The sequence below is a fragment of the Saccoglossus kowalevskii genome, chromosome 16 (assembly GCF_978046115.1).
Source record: "Saccoglossus kowalevskii chromosome 16, keSacKowa6.1, whole genome shotgun sequence".
In the NCBI taxonomy this organism is placed as follows: Eukaryota; Metazoa; Hemichordata; class Enteropneusta; family Harrimaniidae; genus Saccoglossus; species Saccoglossus kowalevskii.
The window spans coordinates 17,000,971-17,026,593 of NC_140656.1; the positions used below are offsets into that span (position 1 = coordinate 17,000,971).

At 32.5% G+C, this 25,623-nt stretch overlaps 1 protein-coding gene across 1 annotated transcript; it reads left to right on the forward strand.

The window, feature by feature from the left end:
* Positions 1 to 794: 794 nt before the first annotated feature.
* LOC144356415 (ATP-binding cassette sub-family A member 2-like) lies at positions 795 to 19,649 on the forward strand. Its single transcript, XM_078011188.2, has 17 exons — positions 795 to 917; positions 1,977 to 2,149; positions 3,386 to 3,560; positions 4,687 to 4,802; positions 5,168 to 5,315; positions 6,260 to 6,383; positions 7,575 to 7,707; positions 8,683 to 8,806; positions 9,705 to 9,776; positions 10,021 to 10,127; positions 10,369 to 10,510; positions 10,769 to 10,903; positions 12,042 to 12,145; positions 13,031 to 13,229; positions 14,165 to 14,302; positions 14,974 to 15,117; positions 15,675 to 19,649. The coding sequence occupies exons 1-17, from the start codon at positions 867 to 869 to the stop codon at positions 15,834 to 15,836; spliced, it is 2,247 nt and encodes a 748-aa protein (XP_077867314.2). The 5' UTR covers positions 795 to 866; the 3' UTR covers positions 15,837 to 19,649.
* Positions 19,650 to 25,623: the final 5,974 nt, after the last annotated feature.

Below are 25,623 nucleotides of genomic sequence, written 5' to 3' on the forward strand. Positions count from 1 at the left end.
CACTTTATGCAGCCTGAGGCAAAGAAAGTACCCTGTGTTGCCATAAATTAAATATGCACATAACTAATGAGGTCATTAAGCTCCTAGCACTGTATGCAGCCTGAGGCAAAGAAAGTACCCTGTGTTGTCATAAATTAAATATGCACATAACTAATGAGGTTATTAAGCTCCTAGCACTTTATGCAGCCTGAGGCAAAGAAAGTACCCTGTGTTGCCATAAATTAAATATGTGCATAACTAATGAGGTCATTAAGCTCCTAGCACTTTATGCAGCCTGAGGCAAAGAAAGTACCCTGTGTTGCCATAAATTAAATATGCACATAACTAATGAGGTCATTAAGCTCCTGGCACTTTATGCAGCCTGAGGCAAAAAAAGTACCCTGTGTTGTCACAAATTAAATATGTGCATAACTAATGAGGTCATTAAGCTCCTAGCACTTTATGCAGCCTGAGGCAAAGAAAGTACCCTGTGTTGTCACAAATTAAATATGTGCATAACTAATAAGGTCATTAAGCTCCTGGCACTTTATGCAGCCTGACCCAAAGTAAATCTCCCTGTTGTCAGAAATTATATATGCGTATATGCAGCCTGATCCAAAAGTTAATTTTAGCCCCAAAGATGGATGGTCTTGATCAAAATGTTGTTACCCGGCAGTGTTCTGATTATGGCACTCAGGCTTCAACCAGACAATATTTAAAACCGAAAAACGTGGTTTTAAAAGACCATGATCCTCACATTAAGTTTTTATAATCCACTTTTGACTTTTGTTTGTTATACTAATTCATTCATGCCTGTCTGATTAATTTACAGATATGGTGCTTTGTCATTTGGTAGTGTCAGGGAGTTTGTACCTCGTGAATATAAAATGAATATTTCCAAGGAGTTTCACAAACTGATTGCCAGAAATGTTGCTGTGGTAAGAAGAAAGCTCATTCTTTGCAATAGATTTATGTTTTATGACCATAACTAGATCATAACCTAAATGGGACTGGACGAGAAAAAATAAATAAATAGAAAATATTATGTCTTCAAATCGTATAATAAGTGATTTTCCTTTCACTGCGAGATCTTGCATACTACGTGAAAGACGTGGACAAAATGCCTGCTACAAAAACTGAATGTTTTGATCTTCAACTATGAATATTATTTTCATAGTTCAATGTCAAACTTTCAGAGGTGGATATGACGCTGATACCTGTAATTCATCAAAATTGATCCTCATTAAATATGTATATAGCACATGTTCCAGAAGTACAATAATTATGTATTTTCGCATTTGTCAAAACCAACACAACTTTGTGATGTAACTACGACACTATGACCTTTGTTTGCCCTATTTTTTATTTTCAATATCTCACACAAGCTGAGATCTCGTAGTGAGCGGAAAAGAATCTTATTAGTTAATACTATTTTATGTTTGACTGTATGTATTTGTTGCATCAGTTCAACTGCAACAACTGCGGTGTAATTTTCTATTTTTATTCGGATGTTATTTTTACACAGTCAAATCAGTAGAGGACAGTAGTTTGATGATGATTTTTCAAGATTGAATGCATTTATGGAGAAAACGATTTATTCAAATCATGAGCAACAAAAAATGATTCATTCTTTAATTTTACCCCTTATTACAATTACTGTAATATGACTAATTTTCACTGCGTTTAAATTTCGCTGATTTACCATTTCAGGCATATTCAGTAGGTTTTAAGTTCACGGTTTTATCACTTAGATAATGCGTTCTTTGCTAAATTTCACATAATCACTGGGTTTTTATTTAGCGCATATTCCAGTCAGCGAAATAAGCAAAATTTAAAACCCAGTGAATAATTAACCCTTTTACAGTATTCAGTTATTATAAAATAATAATATTTAGTTGTTTCCATGGTAATGCTTGTGGCACATTATTGATAGTTCCCCTTGGTGCACATACAAGTGTAATAATGCATGGATGTGTGACTGTTATCCTCCCTTTTAGGCATGGTACAACGAGTATAGCTATCTCTCCCGTTACATCTATGTGAATATATTAAATAATGCTATACTGAGGGCAAACATAGATCCCATGGTGCACGGCAACCCTTCTAAGTTTGGCATTACTACCATAGATGAACCAATGCAGACTGAACTTCAACTTGTACAGGATTTTTTGTAATGTATCGTTCTTATTCCTGTTCCTATTGTGCGTTTTTTTTTTAAATGATACTAACCAAGCTACTAGCCAAGATAAAATAATGTATCTGCTGTCTCTGCATGCCTTTCTTGAGTAATACGTACATTTGTGTTTTGTCATTTTCAGAAAGTTGTTTTGTACAATGAAAACGATTTAATAGTTGTACTGTATCAAATGTTATACAAAAAATGTAGCTGTATTGTATTAATTATTTGTAGCCTATTTAGTACAAGTACACTACAAATTATTTAAATTTTGCTGAGTGAAAGGTTTAACAATTAAATTGAAAATATAAAATATAAAAGGCATTACCCAAAATCTTTTATTGGTCACAAAAGTGAAAAAAAAATAGTTTGGTTCACCAAATTTGTAGTCTCTTACTCTAACTAATGAGTCTTATTGTTTTTTTTTATTTTAAAAAAGATTAAAGTGGCTAAGATAAGAAATTGTTTGAATGGCAAATATAATAATGAAGCAGACGATAGTTTTCTTTCTGTCAAATGTCATCTGCATGTAATGCAAATTATGGGAGACTCTGATTTGTTTAATTCGGTTATTCTAGAAATAAATCCTAGTTACACAGATTACGTCACTGATTAGAAACCTAGTCTGTGCCGCTAATGACACAAGTAAGAATACAAGTAGTTTTATTTTTGTAATCTTTCTATTATGTATATATTTTATTTAAAAAAAATAACAAAACTTTTAAAGCAAATGTAGTGCAGCTCAAAAACTTTATTAACCATGGCAGCGTCCTTCCATCCTTCTTTCCTTGCATTTTTCCAGAGTTATGCAGCAGATTTCAATCAAACTTGGCTTGTTGAATGGCTCTGCCTTATTTTTCCAAATGTTGTTAATCTGAATGGATTTGCATCTTTAATCTCATTAACATAGCAAGAATCTATTTACACTTCTCTTTCACACGGATAAATCGTGGTGACACTTCAGTTCATTAGAATCTTTCGAATAGAGTATGCAAATTTGTGTGTACAGTAATACAAGCATACATGTTTGTAACATTACAAAATTGAGATTACATGTACATGTATGTGCTACACTGTGCAAAAAAAAAAACGTGTTTTTATCCAGTCCATTTGTGATAGATGATTTTTTATCATCTTCTGTGTCAACCCAAACACTTTGCATGCCAGCATTTCAGGAAATTCATAACCTGTGTCTGTGTTTAACTGGATTGTTTTTGTCTTCCAATCTAGGACAAGCTATGTGTATTTGAAAGTAGCCGTGTTGATATTAGTGGGTATGTCTTTCATTCCGGCTAGTGTGGTTATGTTTGTAATCATGGAGAGGTCAAGCAAAGCTAAACTACTACAGTTTATCAGCGGCGTAAGCCCTTTAAATTACTGGATATCCAATTATATCTGGGATATGGTAGGTCTCCTTCATTTTTCCTGTGCACTTATAAACCCTTATGTAGCTATGCTGTGTGTTAGTGATTTGCAACAGATTGTTTCATATACATTGTGGGGAAAATCAATTTAGAATCCCTTGCTGTGGGTAGCAGCCTACAAAACACATGTATATGGGTAGTATCAGAGGTACATTACTTGGGGTTTGCAACTCGCATAGTACTGTATGGTGACATCATGTCAAGATCCCATTCAAGTCTCTTCTCGTAGATAGCGAGACTGAGGCTACGACCTTCTGACATGACGCATATCAATGTTCAAAGTTTGTAATGAAAAAAATAAACTTTTCTTGTCACTATCATAGTGAAAAATGTAATACATCGAAAATGTACAGAAAATATAGTTCTCGTAATCCGTCATATCGTGGGCAGCTATTTTGATCCACCTGGACATCCCAGTATCCTAGTTACCTCGGGCATGCGCATTCGCATTTTTTCTGAGTTGGAACGCTTATGCGAGAGCGAGATTGTGACGGGATCTTGGTATCATGTCACCGTAGTTACAAACCCCAAGTAATGTACCTCTGGTAGTATACAAAATACTGGACAGAAAAATTCTGCACTTTTTATTTATTTCCCTAAATTAAATCACCATAATTTCTCTATTAGAAACACTATTGCAATTGTGCACTTTGCATTTCTTATATACTGATCATTAAAATATGACATGTTTCAACTGATAGACATACGTCTGGTATGCATCATTCAAACAGATACGATATGAAAATGTATACCAAATAGAAACCATTCATATAGATACAAAACTGTGCACCCTTTAACCTTTTCACTACCAGTTCTCTCTTTTCATCACAAAACAGTCCTGTTTATAGTCTGCACTTTCCTTCAGAATATTGGGACAAAAATAGCCTAATTTTTTGAGTAAAAACTGAAAATTGATTCAAATTTTGTCTGTTGGCTCCTGAATTAGGGTTCATTTCCAGAAATATTGAATAATATAAGAAAAAAGTGCAGACAAATTTGTGTCGTAGCACTTCGTAACCCTACTGTAGCAACCTGCATGTTTTGTATATCCCTCCTTAATACATCGCCTGTTATTGATGTGCTCCTATTTCAAAATTTATATTTTAGTTGTCATATTTCCTGCCAGTGCTCTGTTGTGTTGTTATACTTCAAATATTTTATGTTCCTGCATTCTCATCATCAGAAAACTTAGCACCGTTTATTATCCTCTTTATAATGTTTGGGTAAGTTTTGTCTATGCCTCTTTGAATTATACTTTCAAAAATGCACACAAGCTGTTTTTTTTTTGTGTTTTTTTTGCTGCCAAAAGCATGAATTTAATGGCTGATTGTTATAGTCTTCCTTGTAAATATATTTGTGCATAAATACAGTACATATGAGAACATAATATAATGCCATTAGAAATTGTTTGTTTTGATACCCTGATTAATTATGCACAAAGTTTGACAACCTGGTTATGATTGGATGAGCCAAGTTTGATGGCATTAATTATGTGCATATTTAATTACCGACTGCCTTGGTAAACTCTTATCTTAGTTACTTCATTTTAAATACATTTCACAAATTAATTAATTTATTTTAATTTTAGATGGTCCATAATACCAATGATGTACTTGGCATCGTTCTTATTTACATTAGCAAGCAAAGGTTATGTTTGTTTGCTTGTATTTAATTTATTTGTTGGTATCACTACAACTAATGTCATCTATGTAATGCAGCATCTAGCTGGTAGTGAGGTAAGAATTCATATCCAATCATAGTATTATACATCTGTCATCGTAACACCATAAGTTACAGTGTGCCCTAATTTTGCGGTATTTTACAGGGTATTTTCAACCTACCATATTAGGAAATCCGAATTCCAAATATGGAATGATTACGCGCGTAAGCATTCCAAATATGGAATGATTACGCGCGTAAGCGTCCTCTAATAATAAAAACAAACATGGCTGCCATCAGGGTTTGACCGGATTTCACACAAAGAAGTTCGCTGATTTTGTTCTAAACTTTTTGGATTTTGGTATTCCCATGATGTATCCATGGACGGAAAAGATGTATAATAAGGTTATTACGAGGATACCTCAAAGTATGCACTCGGACAGTACGTCATCGCATTGACCTCTGCTGTGCGTCGGTCGATACCCTCACTGTACTGTCCTCGTGCATACCTTATACTATTCTATGTGTGGGATAAAGCCAGACTATGATGACTCTTCTGAGTCCAATCCAAGATAAAATGTTAGGGCCATAGACCTAGATGTTTTATCAGGGGGAGAACTGTATATTCAAAAGGAGGTGCAGGAGGGCTTTATCTAACTTCGAACCCACTTCGCCAAACCATCTATAGATACATATTTTGTTGCGAAAATTCTTGTACTTTTGAAGGCCTCCAGTGAGTCTTGTAAACTATTTTGCACGATATTCGTATTGGGAAAATGGGACCATGCCCAGCACCATCTATGACATATAACTATTCGTTTCATATAAACCTGATTCTTCTTACATACAGGTAACACATTTGTTTAAAACATTGCCTCCTAGAGCTTTTTTCATACAATGGAAATTGATAATCTTTGACTATCTTTGGAAAGCAGCAGTCAATGTGTTGGGTCTCTTGCTAAATATACTATATGCAATAGTGACTTTCTCTTTCATTGATTGATGTTTGCTATTTTTACAGGCTCTCAAAGCAGCTGCAGTTCAGATTGATAAAGTCTTTGTCTTGTTTCCCAATTACTGTCTTGGTCATGGAATCCATGAAATGGCTTATCACCACATTCTCAACACCTTCTACAAGAAAATAGGTAATTATATAAATAAATGTGACTGATGGTGAACAATATATGATTATATAATTCAATTACTTAAACATTGGCTTTGGGTGCATAAAATGAGAGGTGGTGACTGGATTTCAGTGTGCAAATCGCAGTATCGAGTATATGTATATAATATAATATATGTATATAATGCATGTTTTTTAAAAGATGTGCCAGACTTAAAATTAAACAGTTTTAAATTAAATCCAAACTGTTAGTGACAAGGCAAACGATGGTGTATGTAATAAGCACAATACACATCTGGTTACGTCTGTATACAAGTCAGATTCAAATTACATTCCCATCATGCACTGGTACAATCTTAATGGTTTAATTGGGCAGTGTCTTTTCAGAGAGGTGTAATATTTCATTTGACAACTAATCAACAAAAAAAGACAAGGAATTGCTATATTTCATCTCAATAAAGTTTTTAAACAGACACTTTCTATTGTATCTCTGATTAGGAGTATGATAATAATAATAATAATAATAATAATAATTATAATAATAAAACTTTCAATATTCTATGGCAGGGAAACAGAAATAGCACAAAATGGCTCATCGAGTCTGTCTCCCTAAAATTTATTGGACAACATTTATGAAGGTATCATAAAAGACTATTTGTGACATTAATGATAAAAAGCAACAGAGATTAATGAAACTTTATAAGACATCTAAAATGAGTATGTTTCGAATCATAATACAGATGGGAATGGCAGGAATTTATGGCGCTATTCTAAGAGTGCTCATATCAAAGCTCATCATCGCTAAAGACCCCCTCTAGGGGAACAAAAATCAATTTCATAAAACCTATTGATGATCCTTCAGTTTGCCAGACTGTCCGAGTAATCTTTGAAATATTCAATATTGCAGACGTTCTAGATTAGTTTTGTATACCACAAGTGTTACATGAATAAGATTAGAAACAGCAGTGCATGATGGGATTGATTTGGCCAGTAAACAGCTATGTCTTGCAAACACTCTTTCAGATTTGTTTAATGGCCCAAGTTATTCAAAATTTAAAGTGATTAAAACCAAATTAGGCCAACAATACAACTATAAGACAGAAAGTGACAGTGAAGATCCTGTGATTATCCCACAAATATCAAATTGCTGTAATTGTTAGCATTGAAAACTGTAGGATTGTTAATATAAAGTTAACTTTGTTTGGTTTTCTAGGTGCACCTGAATTGGCTTCCCATCCACTAGAATGGCATGTGCTATCCCGCATGTTTGTTGTCATGGCGATTGAAGGGTGTTTGTTCTTCACCCTGACCCTCCTATGTGAATATGGATTCTTTACAAGGTCTTGGTGAGGGTCAAAATTTAATTTATTCATTTGTTTTCATTAGAATAAGCCGAAATAAAATCATCAGAAAAAACGCTAATTGCCTATTAACCTTTTCACCACCAGACTTTCTCGCGCAAAGTTTTCGACACATTTTTTTTTATATTCTTCATTATTTCTTGAAATGTACCCTATTTTTTGAGCCAACAGACAAAATTTGAGTCAATTTTCAGTTTTTACTCAAAATATTCGGCTATTTTGTCCCAATCTTCTGATGGAAAGTGCAGACTATAAGCAGGACTATTTTGTGAATTTGTGATGAAAAGAGAGAACAGGTGGCAAAAAAGTTAATCTCCCTTGCAACTTTAAAATATTCCTAGAAACATTACAATTAGTTTTTGGACATCTGTACTTCAAATCCCTGGACACAAATATTTTCACAAGGGATGTTTGATGTTGAGTAGTGAATCTAACAATATACAAGGAAATCATATACTGTATGTACTGTTTTTTTGTTTGACACTCGTAACAGAATTTTGAGAACAATAGTCTCATCAATTGAAACTGTGGTAATATTTCTCTGTGTAACATCTTCTATCTACATATATATTATATGTTGTCTCATTTCTGGACAATGCATATATGAGCTTTGCTATATAAACTGTAGACAAATACACGTCATATCTATTATGTACACAATGCATGGCTATAGAGTGTTGTTAACATGACTCAGATTTACAGTGAGTAGACAATTTTTAAAATGAGATTTATGTATTTGGATTCTAAATGAAGTCAGATTTCAGTCGAAAAATTTGGTGAAACATAAAAGTGGTAAATTATTGAATATGAGAAACATTCTGCATATGAAAACAAACATACAATTTAATTTTATATATAGTGTGACGACTTTTGATATAGAAGTCAATAAACACAAAACAAAGAGACATTATACAATTTTAGATTATCCCCGGTAGATAAATAAAATTATTGTCATTGCAGTCAAGTTAAGAAGCTATCAGCAAAGTATGATTCCGTGCTGAAACAAGATGCTAATGTTGCTGATGAGAAACAAAGAGTCTTCAATGAAACTAATGATGTACTTAGATTGCTGAATATATCAAAAGTAAGTTATATGTCTCGTTATTTAACTTCCTGATTAAAATTGTCATTTGTATGCAATGTTAATTTACCCTTTCACCGACGTGGGGTACATTTCTAATTGTCCACAAAATTGATGTGATTACATTGTGTAAATATTAATAATATTAAAATACAAAATATTAATACAATTCTTTGTTCCAAATCAAATCATGTACTGTAATGTTTACATGTACTCTCGATGGTAATGGTGGATATATTTGAACAGTTTCAACAATCACATTTGGTCAGAAAAAACAAATCTGTTTTTCCTTCTGTATACGAGTGTCTTGGCTTATATCCAACACAACATGCATGATTACCACATCCTTAATTAAGAGTTCCAACAAACAGTGTTGAAGACAAAAATTGAAAAACTAAAAAAATGTTACAAAATGTTTAAAGTCATGACCGAAAAATCCATTAATTAATTGGAAACCCTGTGATGAAGAGTTATTTTGTTTATGTAACAAGGTGTTATTGTTAAGAGAGTGCTAAACTTGTGTCATCTGCGTAGAAAACTTAAAGGGAAGCAGAGGTCTGGCTTTTGTCACTCTGTACATGAAATTTGATGCAATCTCGCATAATGTGCTTACTGAAAACTACACCCTGAGATTTGTACAAATTTTTAAAGTTGCAACATTGTAATACATACTGCAGTTAATAATATTATTATAATGTTTTTTTTCAACTCCTATACATACAGATTATATGACTAATTTAAAGGCAATTCTCGTGGCTTAGTGCATCTTCAAATTCCATGTAAATGAATAATGTTTTTTTTACTTTACTAATGGGTCCTATTGCAAAGACCACAGCCTTTTATTGTAGGGTAAGAGTTTGTGAATAACGGTTATATTTGAGGTCATTGTCAAACATTTCAGGTTTATAAAGGTAGCAACTCACGAAAGTTTGTGGCTGTTGATAGACTGTATCTGGGAGTTCCCCGTGGCCAGGTAGGACTCTGATTAGTTACAATACATTTATGTTTGATGCAAACAGCCTTATTACATAATGCATTATTGTTTATTGCAAGGTCTGACAGAGTAATTATCTTGTTTTGAACCGATAAATCTTGTACTTCTTCACATTTTGTTTAAAGATTTAGATATATTTTGGGTTTTCTTTGAAACAACCTTCTTTGATTGTATGACATAGTAAAAATAAATGAAAATCGTTTTAACTATTTATATTTTCCAGTGTTTTGGACTTCTAGGTGTGAATGGTGCTGGAAAGACCTCACTGTTCCGAATGTTGACTGGAGATGCAACCATAACAACAGGGGATGCTTATGTCCATGGTTACAGGTAAATGATTTTTGGATTGTGATGTATATATAGCTAGTTGTTTTCTACTACATATTATTTTCATAAAATCTTTATTTTAATTTCCATAATTCAGATTTTCACTATTATTAATTCAGTAGTTAGAATTATTTAATAATTGCATTGACTTTCTTCTAAACTTATAATAAGCATTATATCGTTTTTGATCTTTTTTTTTTATTTGGGTGGCAATTTAAAAAAAAAAATTGTTTTTCTTTTGCAGCATATCCAAGCAATGTAGTGAAGTCTATGAGCATATAGGATATTGTCCGCAATTTGACGCTCTTTTTGATAAATTAACACCAAGAGAACATTTATTTTTATACGCAAGATTACGGGGTGTACCAAGAAACCATAGAAAACAGGTAAAATTATTGAATGTAATGTTTTGTAGGACATTCCTTTCTGTTGTGTAACCTTCTTGGGCTTTTGACAAATGCATCTGAAATACAAAGGCATTGAAGCGCCCTCTATAGTCAATGAACAAAGTTTACTTTGTTTTAAGGTATCTGCAACAGGTTTGAAAAATTCCTATAAACATGCATATTTTTTCTCTGTTTTTATGTTTCAATTTTTCAATGTATCATACTCTTGCTGATTATTTTGTAATTTTCCAACTTCAGATGGTAAAAATGTTGTTGGAAAAACTGGGTTTACAGCCATATGCTGACAGGACGTCAAATACACTGAGTGGAGGAAACAAGCGTAAACTATCAACTGCAATTGCTTTAACGGGTAATCCTTCTGTTCTCTTCATGGTAAGAACTGAAAACTATTATAGTTATGTGAAATTCACTTTTACACCTTCACTATTTTTTTCTCATCGAAAATGTACATGAAAGTACATGTATTAATTTGGTAGAAAAAAAAGTTCTAACTTGCAGCAGAAATTTTGTTGCTAAAAAAATTAATTGAGCCGATTTATTTTTTCAATCAAATACTTTACTACTATAAAATGAATTCTATTGGCCCATATCACTAATATAATATAAACATTTTTCCAACATCAGTGACTTATTTTTGATTATGTTTGCTGCGTCTATGTAGATTTTTTGGTGAAGTACATTGTTGAGTTAGTTGAGTGAACTGTAAAACTCAATTGCTCAAACCCTTTTTGAGATTGAACTAATTATGAATGGATATGGCTGATGAGTAAACATGTAAAAAATGTCAAAGTACCTACTTGTATAGAGGTTTTGCTGAGTGCAAGGTTTTATCAAGTGAACAAAGATTAAGTATTTCTATTTCCAAATTCTGTAGGAACCACGACTCAGCCATTTTTCAATTAAAAATTAGACAAAATGCACACTGATTAAGATTTAAAAACTAGTTACACTTCCCATAACTTGCTCTTCCAACTTTCTAGTAACCAGTTTGTGAGACAATATTTCAGGGAATTTGTGTCCGAGGCACATCCACGATTAAAGGGACAGATAATAAATTCCAATTACTCTTGCACACAAAACAGAAACCCACTTACCTCTATGAACTCAACATCAACAAGATAAGACAAAATAAAGGAAATATTTGGTTACTTGTCCTAGGAATAATTTTTATGTTTATTTTAAGAATATTCAATACCACAAGATGTATATTCAATATTTAATAATACTTTTGAATATAAAATGGTTATTTGATGAAACATTATCTGAAACAGAAATGAACATTTTTCTATTCCATCGTACATGATGCATCTCACCAGTATGCAAATTTGCAACAACAAAATGATTTCAGACTTGACCATGCTGGATGACGAGAATCAAAACCATTTTTTAATCTATTTCTTGTTTTGTTTCTAGACTGTCCATTAATATGAAAAAAAACAACATAATGTTGATTATTTATGAGACACAAAATAATTTAATAATGTTCAACTGTACTGTGTTTTTGTTGTAGGATGAACCAACTACTGGTATGGACCCGCAGTCTAAGCGTTTCTTGTGGAGTGTTATTCTAGAAGTTATACAGACTGGAAGATCAGTAGTATTGACATCTCATAGGTATGTCATCACAAACCAGATGTTGGTGTTTTGTCAACTGTCTGCTTTATGTATTGTTTGTTAATTTTAGTCATATGGATGTTTGGATGAAAGACAAAAATATGGCTTACAAGTGGCCATTTTTGACTTAAAATTGATCACAGTAAATCATTCGAAGATTGTTGTGTAATGATTCACATACAAGCAAGTCATTCTTTTTTTAATAATGTTTTTGTGAAGAAAGAAAAATCACTTTTTGAAGTCGTTTTGTGGATTATTTTTTTTAATGTTAGCAAACTACCTCAAGTCCTTAAGCTTGAATGTATTCACAATCGGTTCTCAGACATAATTGGAATGATTTTAATCAAGCTTAGTACGATGACAATACCTATTGAGTTGCGGACGAATGTTATACTGTTGGCAATGAATTGTCAGATTTGTTTTGTTGATTTCATACTGTATTATAATTTATGGAAAAAATAATTGTGTTTATTTCGTCATGCGCAAAAATACCCAAACTTGAGTTACCAGTAGTAAGTGAAACAAAAAAGTCTATTTTTTCTGTCATGTTGCAATGATTGTGATCAAATAATACCACGTCTGATATGTTCCTCTTGCAACATGTATACTATTTATGCAAACACACATAGGTCGAATGTTCCAACTTTGTACATATATTGAACATATTATGACGTTAATGCACGTTTTATGAATCAGTTTCAACGCCTTTACACAGATGTTATGCATCCCATCACGCATATTGAAGTGCAATCATTTCAGTAATTTGTTAAAGTTGACTTGTATATAGTTTTATTTATTATTGCATGACAGTCCCTGTGTTGTCATTTTTTTCATACATTTTATAATTAAAAAAAATATATATAATATATATTTATATTTTGTTAGTATGGAGGAGTGTGAACATCTTTGTAGTCGACTCGCTATTATGGTGAATGGCCGACTACAATGTCTTGGTACTTTGCAACATATCAAAAATACGTATGGCAATGGGTACACTGTGACTGTTATTCTAAAGAATGAAAGACCACATTTACAGTATATTATAGAAGATTTTCGAAATAAATTCCCGCAAGCGATTTGTAAGGTGAGGATTGAGTTTTTCATACAATTATGGATTGTTTCCAAATTGGGAGATTTCATCACAATTATGGCAGAAATTTGTCTTCTAATAATATATATTGTCATACATCTCTCACTGAATCACCGGAATTGTCTGATGCTGCATTAGGAAATACAACTTCCAAATACTGTGGAATACTTTATTTTCGCTGGAATTAATTTTCGCTGAAAAGGCTTTTTGAGCATTTTGTATGGAATTTATTTTCACTGATTTTTTTTGAGTTTAATATGAAATATAGGAAAAAAAGTATATTCGCTGGATTTTATTTTCACGGAATCATCCCTTCAGCGAAAATAGCGGAAATAAATTCCAAGCGAAAATAAAGTATTCTACAGTATTTAATGATTAGGCAGTATTTCCAAGATGGCGGACATTTTTGAAAACATTACTATAATTTTCACTACTTCAATTTGGAGCCATTTGCTATACACCAAGTGGTTGAATCCAGAAGAGGTATAATAAAAATAAATTACATACGGTTGCATTGGTCGATACTCTTATAATACAAAAAGATACACTTGTTCAGACACTTGTTTTAAAAATGTAATAAAATTTTCAAGAAACACTGCCACTTAGCAGACTTCTGTTGTAATTTTGAAATATTTATTTTTTGTCCTTAATTTTCATTAACGCCAAATAACAATTTAAGATTAATAGTACTTTTCAGTAGTCTAGAAATATTATGTTTGTTTTTTTATTATTACCGCTATATTACAAACAAATGGTAAAATTTAAGTTTCGCAATTTTTTTTCCCCTATAATTTTTTATTTATTTTGAATTTAATGGACACAAGTCCTTATTAGCTACAGTGCTTGAGGTGACAATGGTCGACTCAAACAATGCTTTAAGAGTTGTTATGTATTTTCGCTTACCATATCTGTACGATTTGTTTTTGTAGGACCAGCGTTTCAATATGGTAGAATTTGAATTAAACGTGAAGAATTTATCTTTAAGTCATGTTTTTTCACATCTTGAATTGATGAAAAAAAGATTGTATATAGAAGACTATTCAGTGAGACAGACTACTTTGGATGATGTAAGTTATTCAGCAGTATAAATACTGTATTTGCTCATATACCAGTTTTAAATATTGTGTTTTGATTGCTAATATGAAATAACCACAGTGTGAATTTATTTCTAGTTTTGACCATTGGGCTTCTAATCAAGCAAATATGGTAGTAACACTTAAAATAGAATCATGATTCCACAATAGAACATTTTATGCGCATTAGGTAGTAAGTTCAAGGAATGAGTTAAACAGTTTGTTAATTCCATGAGGTTCTTTAGTTCCAAGGCAGAATATAGTTTCCTATTCAATATTCTGTTGCAAATTTATAGCCCATAATAGGCAGTGATCTTGTGCAATGAATTCAACTTGTAGGAGTCACTTACCTTCTTAATGCAACTACTTGCAATCATGCTACACTTTAGCATAAAACTCACAAGAAAACGTGGGTTTTCTGTACGAGGGTGTGGCAAAAAAACAAACAATTCCTGAGAAGGAATAATTTCCATGACTGGGACAGTCTACAAACCACTGTGCCTAAATGCCAGTACCAGTACATTCAATTCAGTTTGAGAGTCTTGTGAGTTGCAATAATTTCAAAGTCTTTATTTGTTTTATGTAACCAAACATCTATTTATATTTAATGTATTGCGACTGGTCTCTGAAAATACTGAGTTTGAATTTATTTCTAATATTTTAAGGTTTTTGTGAACTTTGCAAAGAAGCAGAAATTCTCATCTTCAAATCCAAGGAACCCAGAGGGCATCCAAAGTGGAATGCATGCTGAATCTGACAACCTGTTAGTGGATCAGGACCATGTAACAGTGCAGTACAGGGGAGCAGCGGTAAGCACCAACTATACAATGGTTAGCATGTTAACCTAGCAGAAATTGTTGGTTTGGTCCACATAGTATATTTAGCAGTAGGAACTGAAGCTCTTGTGGTACTTCCAGATCTATTGCTCTGATTAATATATATTTGAAAATGTTGTAAGATTAAATAATATTGCCTTGGTCCTGGAAAGCATATAGTTTAATAAGTTAGATAAATCAGTAGGACTGTAAGTTACAGTAAATTATTGTGCAGTGACGAGGGGGAAAGGTACATGAAATGAACTCAATATGTCTGGATCCTCAAAAAAAAAATGAATATAATTAAGGAAGCAGCACATCATAACTATAGAAAAACTCCAATCCTAGCAAATTCGGAAATTGTTTTGTAATCATAGTTTAAATAGTGTTCATAGCAAGAAACAGGATGATGTGATATGTACATATGCCTCCATTATCAGCTGAAAAGCGGTCGACACTCTTTAGACAAAATAATCCATGTACCAGTTGAGTTCAATATTATGTGTGATACTCGTACTGAGACTATGCCTGTTTTGATGTTTTATTTGTAGGAGTCCGTAGCTTTTGCTGAACAGCTGAATGATTCATCATGTATACCAGAGTCACCATGGATACAACGAGATGAAGTAGCAGTCGTTGATGAGGATCCATATGAACAAGATCTATTGCGTGCCCTTGAAAAGCTTTCATGTTTACCAGAATCACTTGTTTGATCACTTTTTGCAATAGAGTGAAGTTATAACATCACCAACGTATCCCAATTTTGTTCGTACAAGTTATGATTTTTTGTTGCACACAGGTAGAGAGTATGACCTTGGCATTGGAGCATCTCAGAGCTGTATCCTAAGAGTACACTGCAGCGGTGGTATTTGTTACAAAAATTACATCCTGCAAGACATTTATTTACACAAACTGAAATTGGACCAAGGTGCACATTTCCCGTTTGGCTGTTTCATGTGTTTCCGCCTCTACTGGAATGAACGGGTTCAATCCAGTTTTGTCGTCTTGTTTTACCTTTACTGAAATATAAATCCAGCACAAACAGTTTGTGGCTATGCATATGATTTACATATCATTATTTATAAAATTGCATATCAATAACGCCTTATTTGTACATCAGAGATAGTTCTACACTTCCTTTCAATCTTGTTATTGCATTTGTAACGGCAAGGATTCCTGGGCTTCTGCTAACCTTTTGGAAAATATCAAAACTTGACTACATTGTCACTTTCACTGCTAATGACCATAAATTATGCGAAAAATCCTGAAAAAAAACATTTTGTCACCTGCAGAAATGTTGTAAACATCAGGAAAGCGTATTGCTGGATATATAGTCTATGTTACTGTAGCACGTTGCAATTGCCTACACAAAACAAGTTTGAACTTTGCTATAATAAAAACAATGTACTAATAGCCGGGGATTCAATTATTTATCATTAGCAGAAGCCCTGGAACCTCCACCAGTTTTTATTATTGAGATAATACAGGTTTATACAAACTGTTACAGTACTATTTGATGTAGGAATCCATAACTTATGGTTGTGTCGAGAAAAGTTTAAGAAATTTTTCTAAGTATATACATATCTATTAGCTTTATTAGTAGAGCATACAGTTATGTAAATTACAAAGGTGTTACTATGGTAATGATGCAGTATGCAATTTTTGTTTTATATGAGCTTCTAATAAAACAAATACAGTATCCGGAGTAGCCAATTAAAATGATGTAGTCTTATCAAGAACAAAAAGTTTTCTTTCACATTGTTGTTTAAGGCATTTTCAGCTGAATTCATTTTTTAAATTACAGAGCAAGTTTCTGTACTTTTGGGCAATGCATTGTGAGAGATAATCTCCCATTCATTGTGTATAATGTATCTGATCACGCACAAGTACCATTCAACGCGGGGAAAAAAATAATTTTCAGTTTTAAAAGTGTTACATAATCATTGAATAGGACGCGTGTCAATAAAATGTTTATTATTTGTACCAGGCATGAAATATTATATATTTTAGAGAAAACAAATTTGGAAACACGTTGAAGTATTATTGCACCAAAATTAAATTGTGTTCATCAGAATTTTTGGACTACAATAAGAATCCATTTTGTTACAAAATATGTAACCCAACATTATTTTGAGATATGATGGAACCTTTTTATCATGGAAACCAATCATAAATTACCTCCAAAGCACCATTTACCAGGATGTTTAGGTTTTCTTAATGCAGAAATCTGCATTTTGTGAAAACAGCATGAAATAAAACCATCCTAATGCAAGGAATTCTGGTCATCTATTTAAACAATGAAAGGCAACTACCAGAAAGCACCACTGGCATTGTTGTCCTGCAGCATATGTTCTTGTAAGAAACCGTGTATTTTACACATGTTGTGTGTATCGCATGGGACCCACGTTAAACACATGCCTTTGATATTACAACAAAACAGACAAATATATATTATATTGTTTTTTGGAAAATTGTTATCAAACACGGAATACAATTCCTTGTTGAATTTAGGATGCGTCTTCACTCCAAAAAAATACATTTCTCTATTTAAATTGAAAAATAAAATAGTTTAAATTGTATTTTTATTTACTCATGTCATGCACTCAGTACATTTAATTTTGAGATTTTGAGTGAAAATGAAATTGGACCAAGGTGCACATTTCCTGTTTGGCTGTTTCATGTGTTCCCGCCTGTACTGAAATGAACTGCTTCAATCCAGTTTTGTCTTGTTTTACCTGTACTGAAATGTATACTGCATTTTGTGAAAACAGCATAAAATAAAACCATAGTGCAAGGAATTCTGGTCATCTATATAAACAATGAAAGGCAACTACCAGAAAGATTTGAGTGAAAATTATATATGCAATGCATATAACATGTGGTACATGCAAATTCAAACAGAATACAGTGTGATGAAAACTGTGGGTCTTGTTACAGACTTATTTTTTATGGGTTAGACCAACAAAAATAAATTGTGTGGTTCCAATAACACACATTTCAAAAACACAGATTAAATTGGTTTTTCACAGTAAAGTCTTCCCAATTTGGACAAAATTCTGTATAATTTCATTCAAATCTTGTGCTTGTCCATCAGTTTGAGGTTGGGCGATTGGAACCACACAAATTGTTTTTTTAATTTGGCCTAAGTGCAATTAATGAGGTTATAATGCTATGCAGATGTCATTGTAATCATGGAGCTAATTAAAAAAAAAATCCCAATTCCAAATGTTAAGTTTCAAAGCCAGGAATTTACAGGAACCTTCAATATGGTGCCATTTTCTGCAGTCCTCCAATATTTGCAAAATTTTTTCTTGTGAAATCAAAAGGGGTTGAGTTTTTTTTTTGCTAAATATAATTTATTACAAATATTTAAATTTGTGCATGTAGAAATATTAAAGCTGTTGACACATTATCACTAGAGGGCAGTATGCAGCCATTCTTGTGACACGACAGTTGGTCAATTTGTTTACAGAAATCCTTTACTGTATTGTTTTTAATTTGTAGTGTCAAATTATTTTCATCTCCTATTATATGTGGGTACAGCGTACAGGTAGTTTCAGTTGTTTTGTTAGTTTAATTTGTTTTTTAATTTTCAAATAAGTCTGCCAGTATACAAGCTACAGTATACTTTCACTTCATGCCTTTAATCTTGATGAACAACTTCCAGTGTTAACTCAATCATTTTTGTGTATAATAACCTACTTGTGCTTAGTGTTTTTTTTTTCAAATTGTTGAAATTCACTATTTGTAGTTGTAAACGACTTTTTTGGGCGATTTCTGTCCGTCAAAAAATTGCGTGCGTGGTGGGGAAGGGTATAATCCTCCATGCAATATCTTCCGTTTTTTTTGGCAAAAATCTTCAATTTGAAAATACCTTTTTATGTTGCATGGGGAAATATAAAACATGGCACATACTGAACATTAAGACGATTAATTAGATATCAGTTATAAACACGCAAGTTTATAAGAATAACTTGCATGATACTTCTTGCATAATTAGTTGCTGTTGCTGAAGGAGGACATGTTTCATACTTAGTGGTTAGGTTAATCTGATGTTTCAGGCACTCCCTCCCTTCCAGATAACTGTGATTACTTTTATCACATAACTTTGAAAGACCACCTATACTAGTTTTGGTAACATTTCGCATATTTACGTACATACTAACTATCACAATCAACAGAGATGTAAATTTGAGATGTAAAGTTTTTTTTTTTTACTTTCAGAGGGTTTTGCAATTTGCTTTTGTACTGAATTATTAAAAATCATGTAATTTTTTATCAGGGCTGCATTTACATTATTTTTATTCACACTATCAGTTTTTTGAAAATGAAGAAATTATTTTTTGAGAAAACAAATCTGGTGTTAGATTTTGAATGATGAACAAATAGGGTTTGATATTTACTACGTGTTTATACCGAGTTGACCAAAGTATTTATTTTGGTTAGGACATATCACCACATCGAATTCATTGTTTGTTGTTCTTGCTGTTTGATTTTGGACTGAGTAAAATTGTATTTTTATCTATCATGAATCAGTCATTTTCTGTATGTATGTATATATGGATGGATAGATAGATGGATGAATGAATGAATGGTGTTCATTTCTATTTGTATACGTCTAGAACTCGGTGAACTATAATAATATTTCTATTATTGAAAAAAAATGGAAACTAGTTTCCTTTTACCTTGTACGATATTGTTGAAGGCAAGTACTGCAGTCTCCTTATTGAAAGTAGTATGTCACACGCAACGTAATATTACCGTAATTGGTATAGTACAGGTGTGATGGTTCAAATACCAAAATGGCAACAGTAACAAAAAGACTTCCCTGGCGGCGATGATAAAATATGAACATGGAGCCAACAAATGAGGTTTCAACTGGTACTGGTATTATTACACTCTGCAAACATCAAGTACAATAACGCGGTAAAACTCCACTACTCCAATAACTAGATACTTAAACTCCAATACAATTCAACGAGATCTCCGATCTGAACTCAGTGCTTAAGGTAGCGGGACTATTATTTGCATACTTGTTTTCATCTTCTAATTGTGACTAAATGACTACAAATAGACCCAGGAAAGTATATTTTTAGAATCGCCAGACTTCAAGCTATTCACAAGTGTATTTTGCATGCCTGTATCTGCATTCTACGACGCGTTACTCAATCGAAGGTGAAAAATTACTTTTTCTGTAAAAAAAATAATTACGCATTTATGCTGGCGATAAGAAGTATTTTTTTCACTTTTCCTAGTTGTTCAAAAGTCTGGTAAATTGAATGTGTCTTGTCAGTATCATTCAAGCAACACGTTTTAAAAAAATAGTGTGCTGAATTTCAATTACTGTTTTAGTTGCATTGCCCCCAACTCAAACCACAACTCGTTGGTAAATAATCGATGAAATAAGTTTGTCTGGACACATTCAAGTTCCTCTCACTGTCACCTTTAAGCTGTGAAAATTTAGTGTTAATCCGACGACAATAAGTATACGTTATTTTTTGTTAAAGACCTTGTATTTTGAAAACGTCCATGAAGTAACAGCAAAGATTTTCAAGCTTGTTTATCGGCACAATGAATTTGTTTTCCCGTCAAGGTCTGTTTTAACATGTGCAAGGACTTCCAAATGTATAAGGCTATTGGAAACCAACAAAAAATAAAGGAATGGGATAGCTATGATTGGATAAATTCGGCATATGAAAACACCAAAATCAATGATTTTTTTTCAGTTGCTGTGTGACCTTGTGTCTGACACATTCATCTGTGAAACAAACAGGGACGGAGACAAACCACTCAAATGTTTGGAAACACTCATTGTGTGTCTGATAGCTCCTGATAACACATCCTAACATTGCTTTGTCTTGAGTTTATCTTTGAAACTTATAGGCACACAGATTAAACCTGTGTTGTTGATTTTGGAAAACACTACTGAGGCTGCCTTGCTTCCCTTCAGAAAATCTACATTTTAACCAACTTACATGACATTCTATGTTATGTTGACTTTATCACATGAAAGTTTATAGTGCATTTCATCAATTAATAAATAAATGTGAAAATCGTAATTTTCAACACAAATAATAGTCTCGCTACCTTAACAACTCCCCTATATATACCCACACTGTCTATAAATAGACCATTACATCAGCATACATAATGAGTCTGGAATTTACTATAAATTTCTAGAATGTTCCATTACCTTCTATTGCCTCCTACAGTGTTCTATTACCTATTCAACTAGTCTCTAAAAAAGAACTAGAATATTCCACCCAGACACAGTACGGTTCTAGAACATTCTCAGTGACACGGAAGTAGTAAATCAGTCGTATGCGACATAGTAAATAATTTATATGCATAGAGTAGACCATTGCAAATAGCTATATAATACAAATGCAAAGTTCTAGTCATCACTTGCCATATTGCAACCCTTGTGAGAAAAGGCACACCACATTTTAATGAGAAGGTGTAACATTTGTCGTTCCATAAACGCATGTTGTGGATTGATGGTAGATCTTGAGGTACATGCTTTTAAAGTAAAACAGATGATGTAATTATTCAGGCAAAAAACACCATGTGATATATCAAATTAAAGGTATTTTAATGTAGATTTGACAAATCAATTAAACTAATAACAGACGTAGATTTAAAACGTTATTAATTTATGGACAAAATTGTCAAATCCCTTTCATTTGATATATCACATGATAATTTTGGCTTGACTGAATATTCACCAATTAAACTATCATGCATTTATTGGACATATATTTTTTGAATGGCAAATGTCACAACTATCTATTAAATATGGCGTACCTTTTCTCACAGGTTTGAAGCAGAACAAAAAAATTGAGGTTTGAATGTTGGACTAGAATGATGAGAATAATTAAAACTTGACATTAAGCATTGTTGTCTTCATTGGAAATTATTCCTTTAAATATTGTAGTAGAGTAAGGCTTTCTTGTCGTTATATTTTGTTACATGACATGCACGAAGACAAGTATGCTTAAAGCGCGGTGGTCGTCGCGTCCTGTTCGATATGGAGCGCGTAGCGACGTATACAACGCGTGCAAAATACGTTGTATGTTTACATGAAATTCGAACACTTGCTGCGCGACTACCACCGCCATTCAAGTGGCAAGATCCATATACTCGAGTAGTTCAATAAATAAATAATTTTTAGAGTATTCAGACTTCAGAAAATCTAGACTTAAACATATTTTTGATAAAAGATTAATTCATAAACAGTGAAAATAACTACCTGTTATTTTCATTCAATGAAATAATAGCAAAGTACTAAATTTATACCATACCAGCATTTTTATATTTAATTGATAATAGCTCTTGGGAAAATGACTGATGATTTTAACATAATTAAGGTAGAGATGCAGTTTACCTGACAGGTATTTTAATTAGTTAATTAGGAGACCAAGACGACCTCCCTTGTCCACAAAACTATATGTTTTCGGAAAGCTTATTGTATGAATTTTAAAATTTTGTTAGTATTTTGTTTTATGGACATTGTAGTTTGAAATGTGCTTTTTTGGTCTAAAGTGATTTAAAAAAAATAGCTCCTAAACCATGCTTCTGTTTCCTGTCAAAATTGGGTACATCTGTTTACTATGAAGAAAGTGTCTTGAAAACTATCTACCAGTTGTCAATTTTGCAGGGCAGCAGCTCAAATTTCACTACTTCAAGTTTATGCATAAATTAACACCCAGGCTAGTTGTCTGTACGATTGTTGTAACACCGTTCAACCAAAAACAATGCCCTGACGGTGTTATGAAGATAAAGACATTGTCAATCATTTGTGAAAATTGCAAAACAAAAGGTCAAAGCGTCTAGGAGCTATTTTCAGCTCCGCTGTCGACGAAGTCGAGCGGAGCTTATAGTATTACTGATTGCCCGTCGGCGTCCGGCGTCAACTTTACATTTTCGACTTCTTCTTAAAAACCACAAACTGTATAGCTTTGAAACTTTCTAGGAAGATACCTTGGGTGGTTCTCTTTCAGATTTGTTCATTTCGTGTGGATATCTTTAATTCTCTAATTTTCATGAATATTTTTGTCATTTTTGAAGTGATATTTTCGAAGTGAAGTGATATTAAAAAGTGATATTTTCGACTTCTTGTTAAAAACCGAAAGTCCAATTGCTTTGATATTACATATCTAGGTACTACATTTGGACCTCTCTCAGATTTGTTTATTTCGTGATGATATCTTTAATTCTCTAATTTTCATGAATATTTTTGCCATTTCTGGTAAAAAGTGATATTTTCGACTTCTTGGTAAAAACCGCAGGTCCAATTCCTTTGATACTACATATCTAGGTACTACATGTGGTCCTCTCTCAGGCTTGTTTATTTCGTGATGATATCTTTAATTCTCTAATTTTCATGAATATTTTTGTAATTTTTGGTAAAGAGTGATATTAAAAAGTGGTTAACAACCGCAAGTCTAATTGCTTTGATATTATATATACTTCATAGGTACTATAGGTAGACCTATCTCAGATTTGTTCATTTCGTAATGATTTTGTTCTTCAATTATCTAATTTTAATGAATATTTTTGATAAAAAGTTATAAAAATTCTGATTGCTTTAATACTATACATATTGTTCATTTTCTATCTTCTGTTCTTTAATTGCAATGTGCATTGATAACAGCGGTGCTATCTCAGCTGATAGGCTGCTAGTTTTTAAAGTTCTGGGATGTGCACTAAAAAGAAGCTGAAATAATTGCTAATTTGCATAACAATTCACTCAGTAAGAAGTTTGCTAATGCTTATAATTAAAATGGCTGTAACAGTTCCAAATTTAAATGTATTATCGTTTTGTTAAAAGTTAAATATAGTGCATAATATGGAGATCCCGTCATTTCTTTTTTTCACCATGTTTCTTTTTTATTATTTATGTACAGCCTTGCTAAATTTTGCTAAGCATTCAAAAGAGAGAATGTTTGCACCTGTTATCTATATTTTAAAATCGTTTTTGCGTATGTTCCACTATTCTACAAAATGTTAACAGTCTATAGCCAAGACTGTTTTGATAATAAAAAGCAAAAAAAGTGCCCACGAACCTGCATCTCTTGAGAAGCAACTGTAGTGAATATAATGAAAACATGTGAACAGACACAGTTAAATTACATCAGAGGAAATCTGATTAAGCTTTGCCATTGGATTTCAAATTACTTGTAGTATAAATATACTAACTTATCATTGAGATATTTTATTCTGTTTGGAATTAGCTGTGAGCATTGCATTCGATATGATATCCAAAAAGATGCGATATCAAATCTCTATAATGACTGAATTTCATGAGATCGACCCTACTAAAGAGCTGCTCTTCCATGAGCCAGAACCCGAATGTGTTTGCATTAACCACAAACCTTGAATATTTTCCCTGTTTTGGTCCCCATCATTAATTATGATTCTTACATTTTTCAGGATCAGTCATTGTCAGGTGTCAACAGAAACACATGGTCACCAATACACATGGCAATATTAGAATTACGTAAAAATTGCATGCTGCCATTAAAATAGCATAAGCACTGTCGATTATGCAATAACCTCTATGCCCTCATTGAATATTTAAAATTCATGATTTTACATGTACATCAGACGACTATCAGATATCGTGCTTACTACGATTAGATCAGAATACTGCGCTATAAATAACACACCGATAACACACCGACACAGGTCTTTTAAATAATTATCCTAAGAGTTGTGTTTAGGATAGGTTGTCAGTCTTTGATTACCTGGTTAACCTGGCATCTGAGATGGTTCAATCGATTGAAAAGTCATTTATTAACAATAATTATAGCATAGATAAGAAAGGAATTAATATCGTAGAAGAGTTTAATTTAATTATTACTAATGCTGGCAGCCAGATTAAAATAAATAAATAAAAGAAATGGCAATGGAGAAACTCTTAAACATAAAACAAAGAAAAATGTTTTGAAAAGAATTTAATATTCATAAAACCGATTTGCGTAGTACACACCTAATTAACAAATATCCTTTTGATGCTAACTTAAGGACTATTTTCTTTGTCAAGAAAAAAAAATACAAAAAGTTAATTAGATCAAAGCCAAAAAAAAGAACAAAATAAAAAATATACTTTATTAAATAAAATCAAATAAATTAACTGGCATAAAACGAAATAATACCCAGCATTTTTGGAAAATAATCAATGAACTTAAAGGTTCAAATATGATCAATCTAATCAAATTTTTCCCATGAAAATGGAAAGAAATCTACCAACAATTAAATAATACTACTATAGGTGATAATAATACTGTTTTTTCAAAAACATCTGTGTGAACGGCGACCTGAAGCTGAAGAGCATTAAATGATTGCGTAAGCTATTTTGTATATTTCTAAATATTGTATTTCTGAGATTGATTGTTATGTTACCTAGATGGATATACTTTAATTTGGTGGAATACTCTATATGGATATCATGTTTGCCAGTGACTTAAACTGCTGTTTATCATACAATAATGTATTACA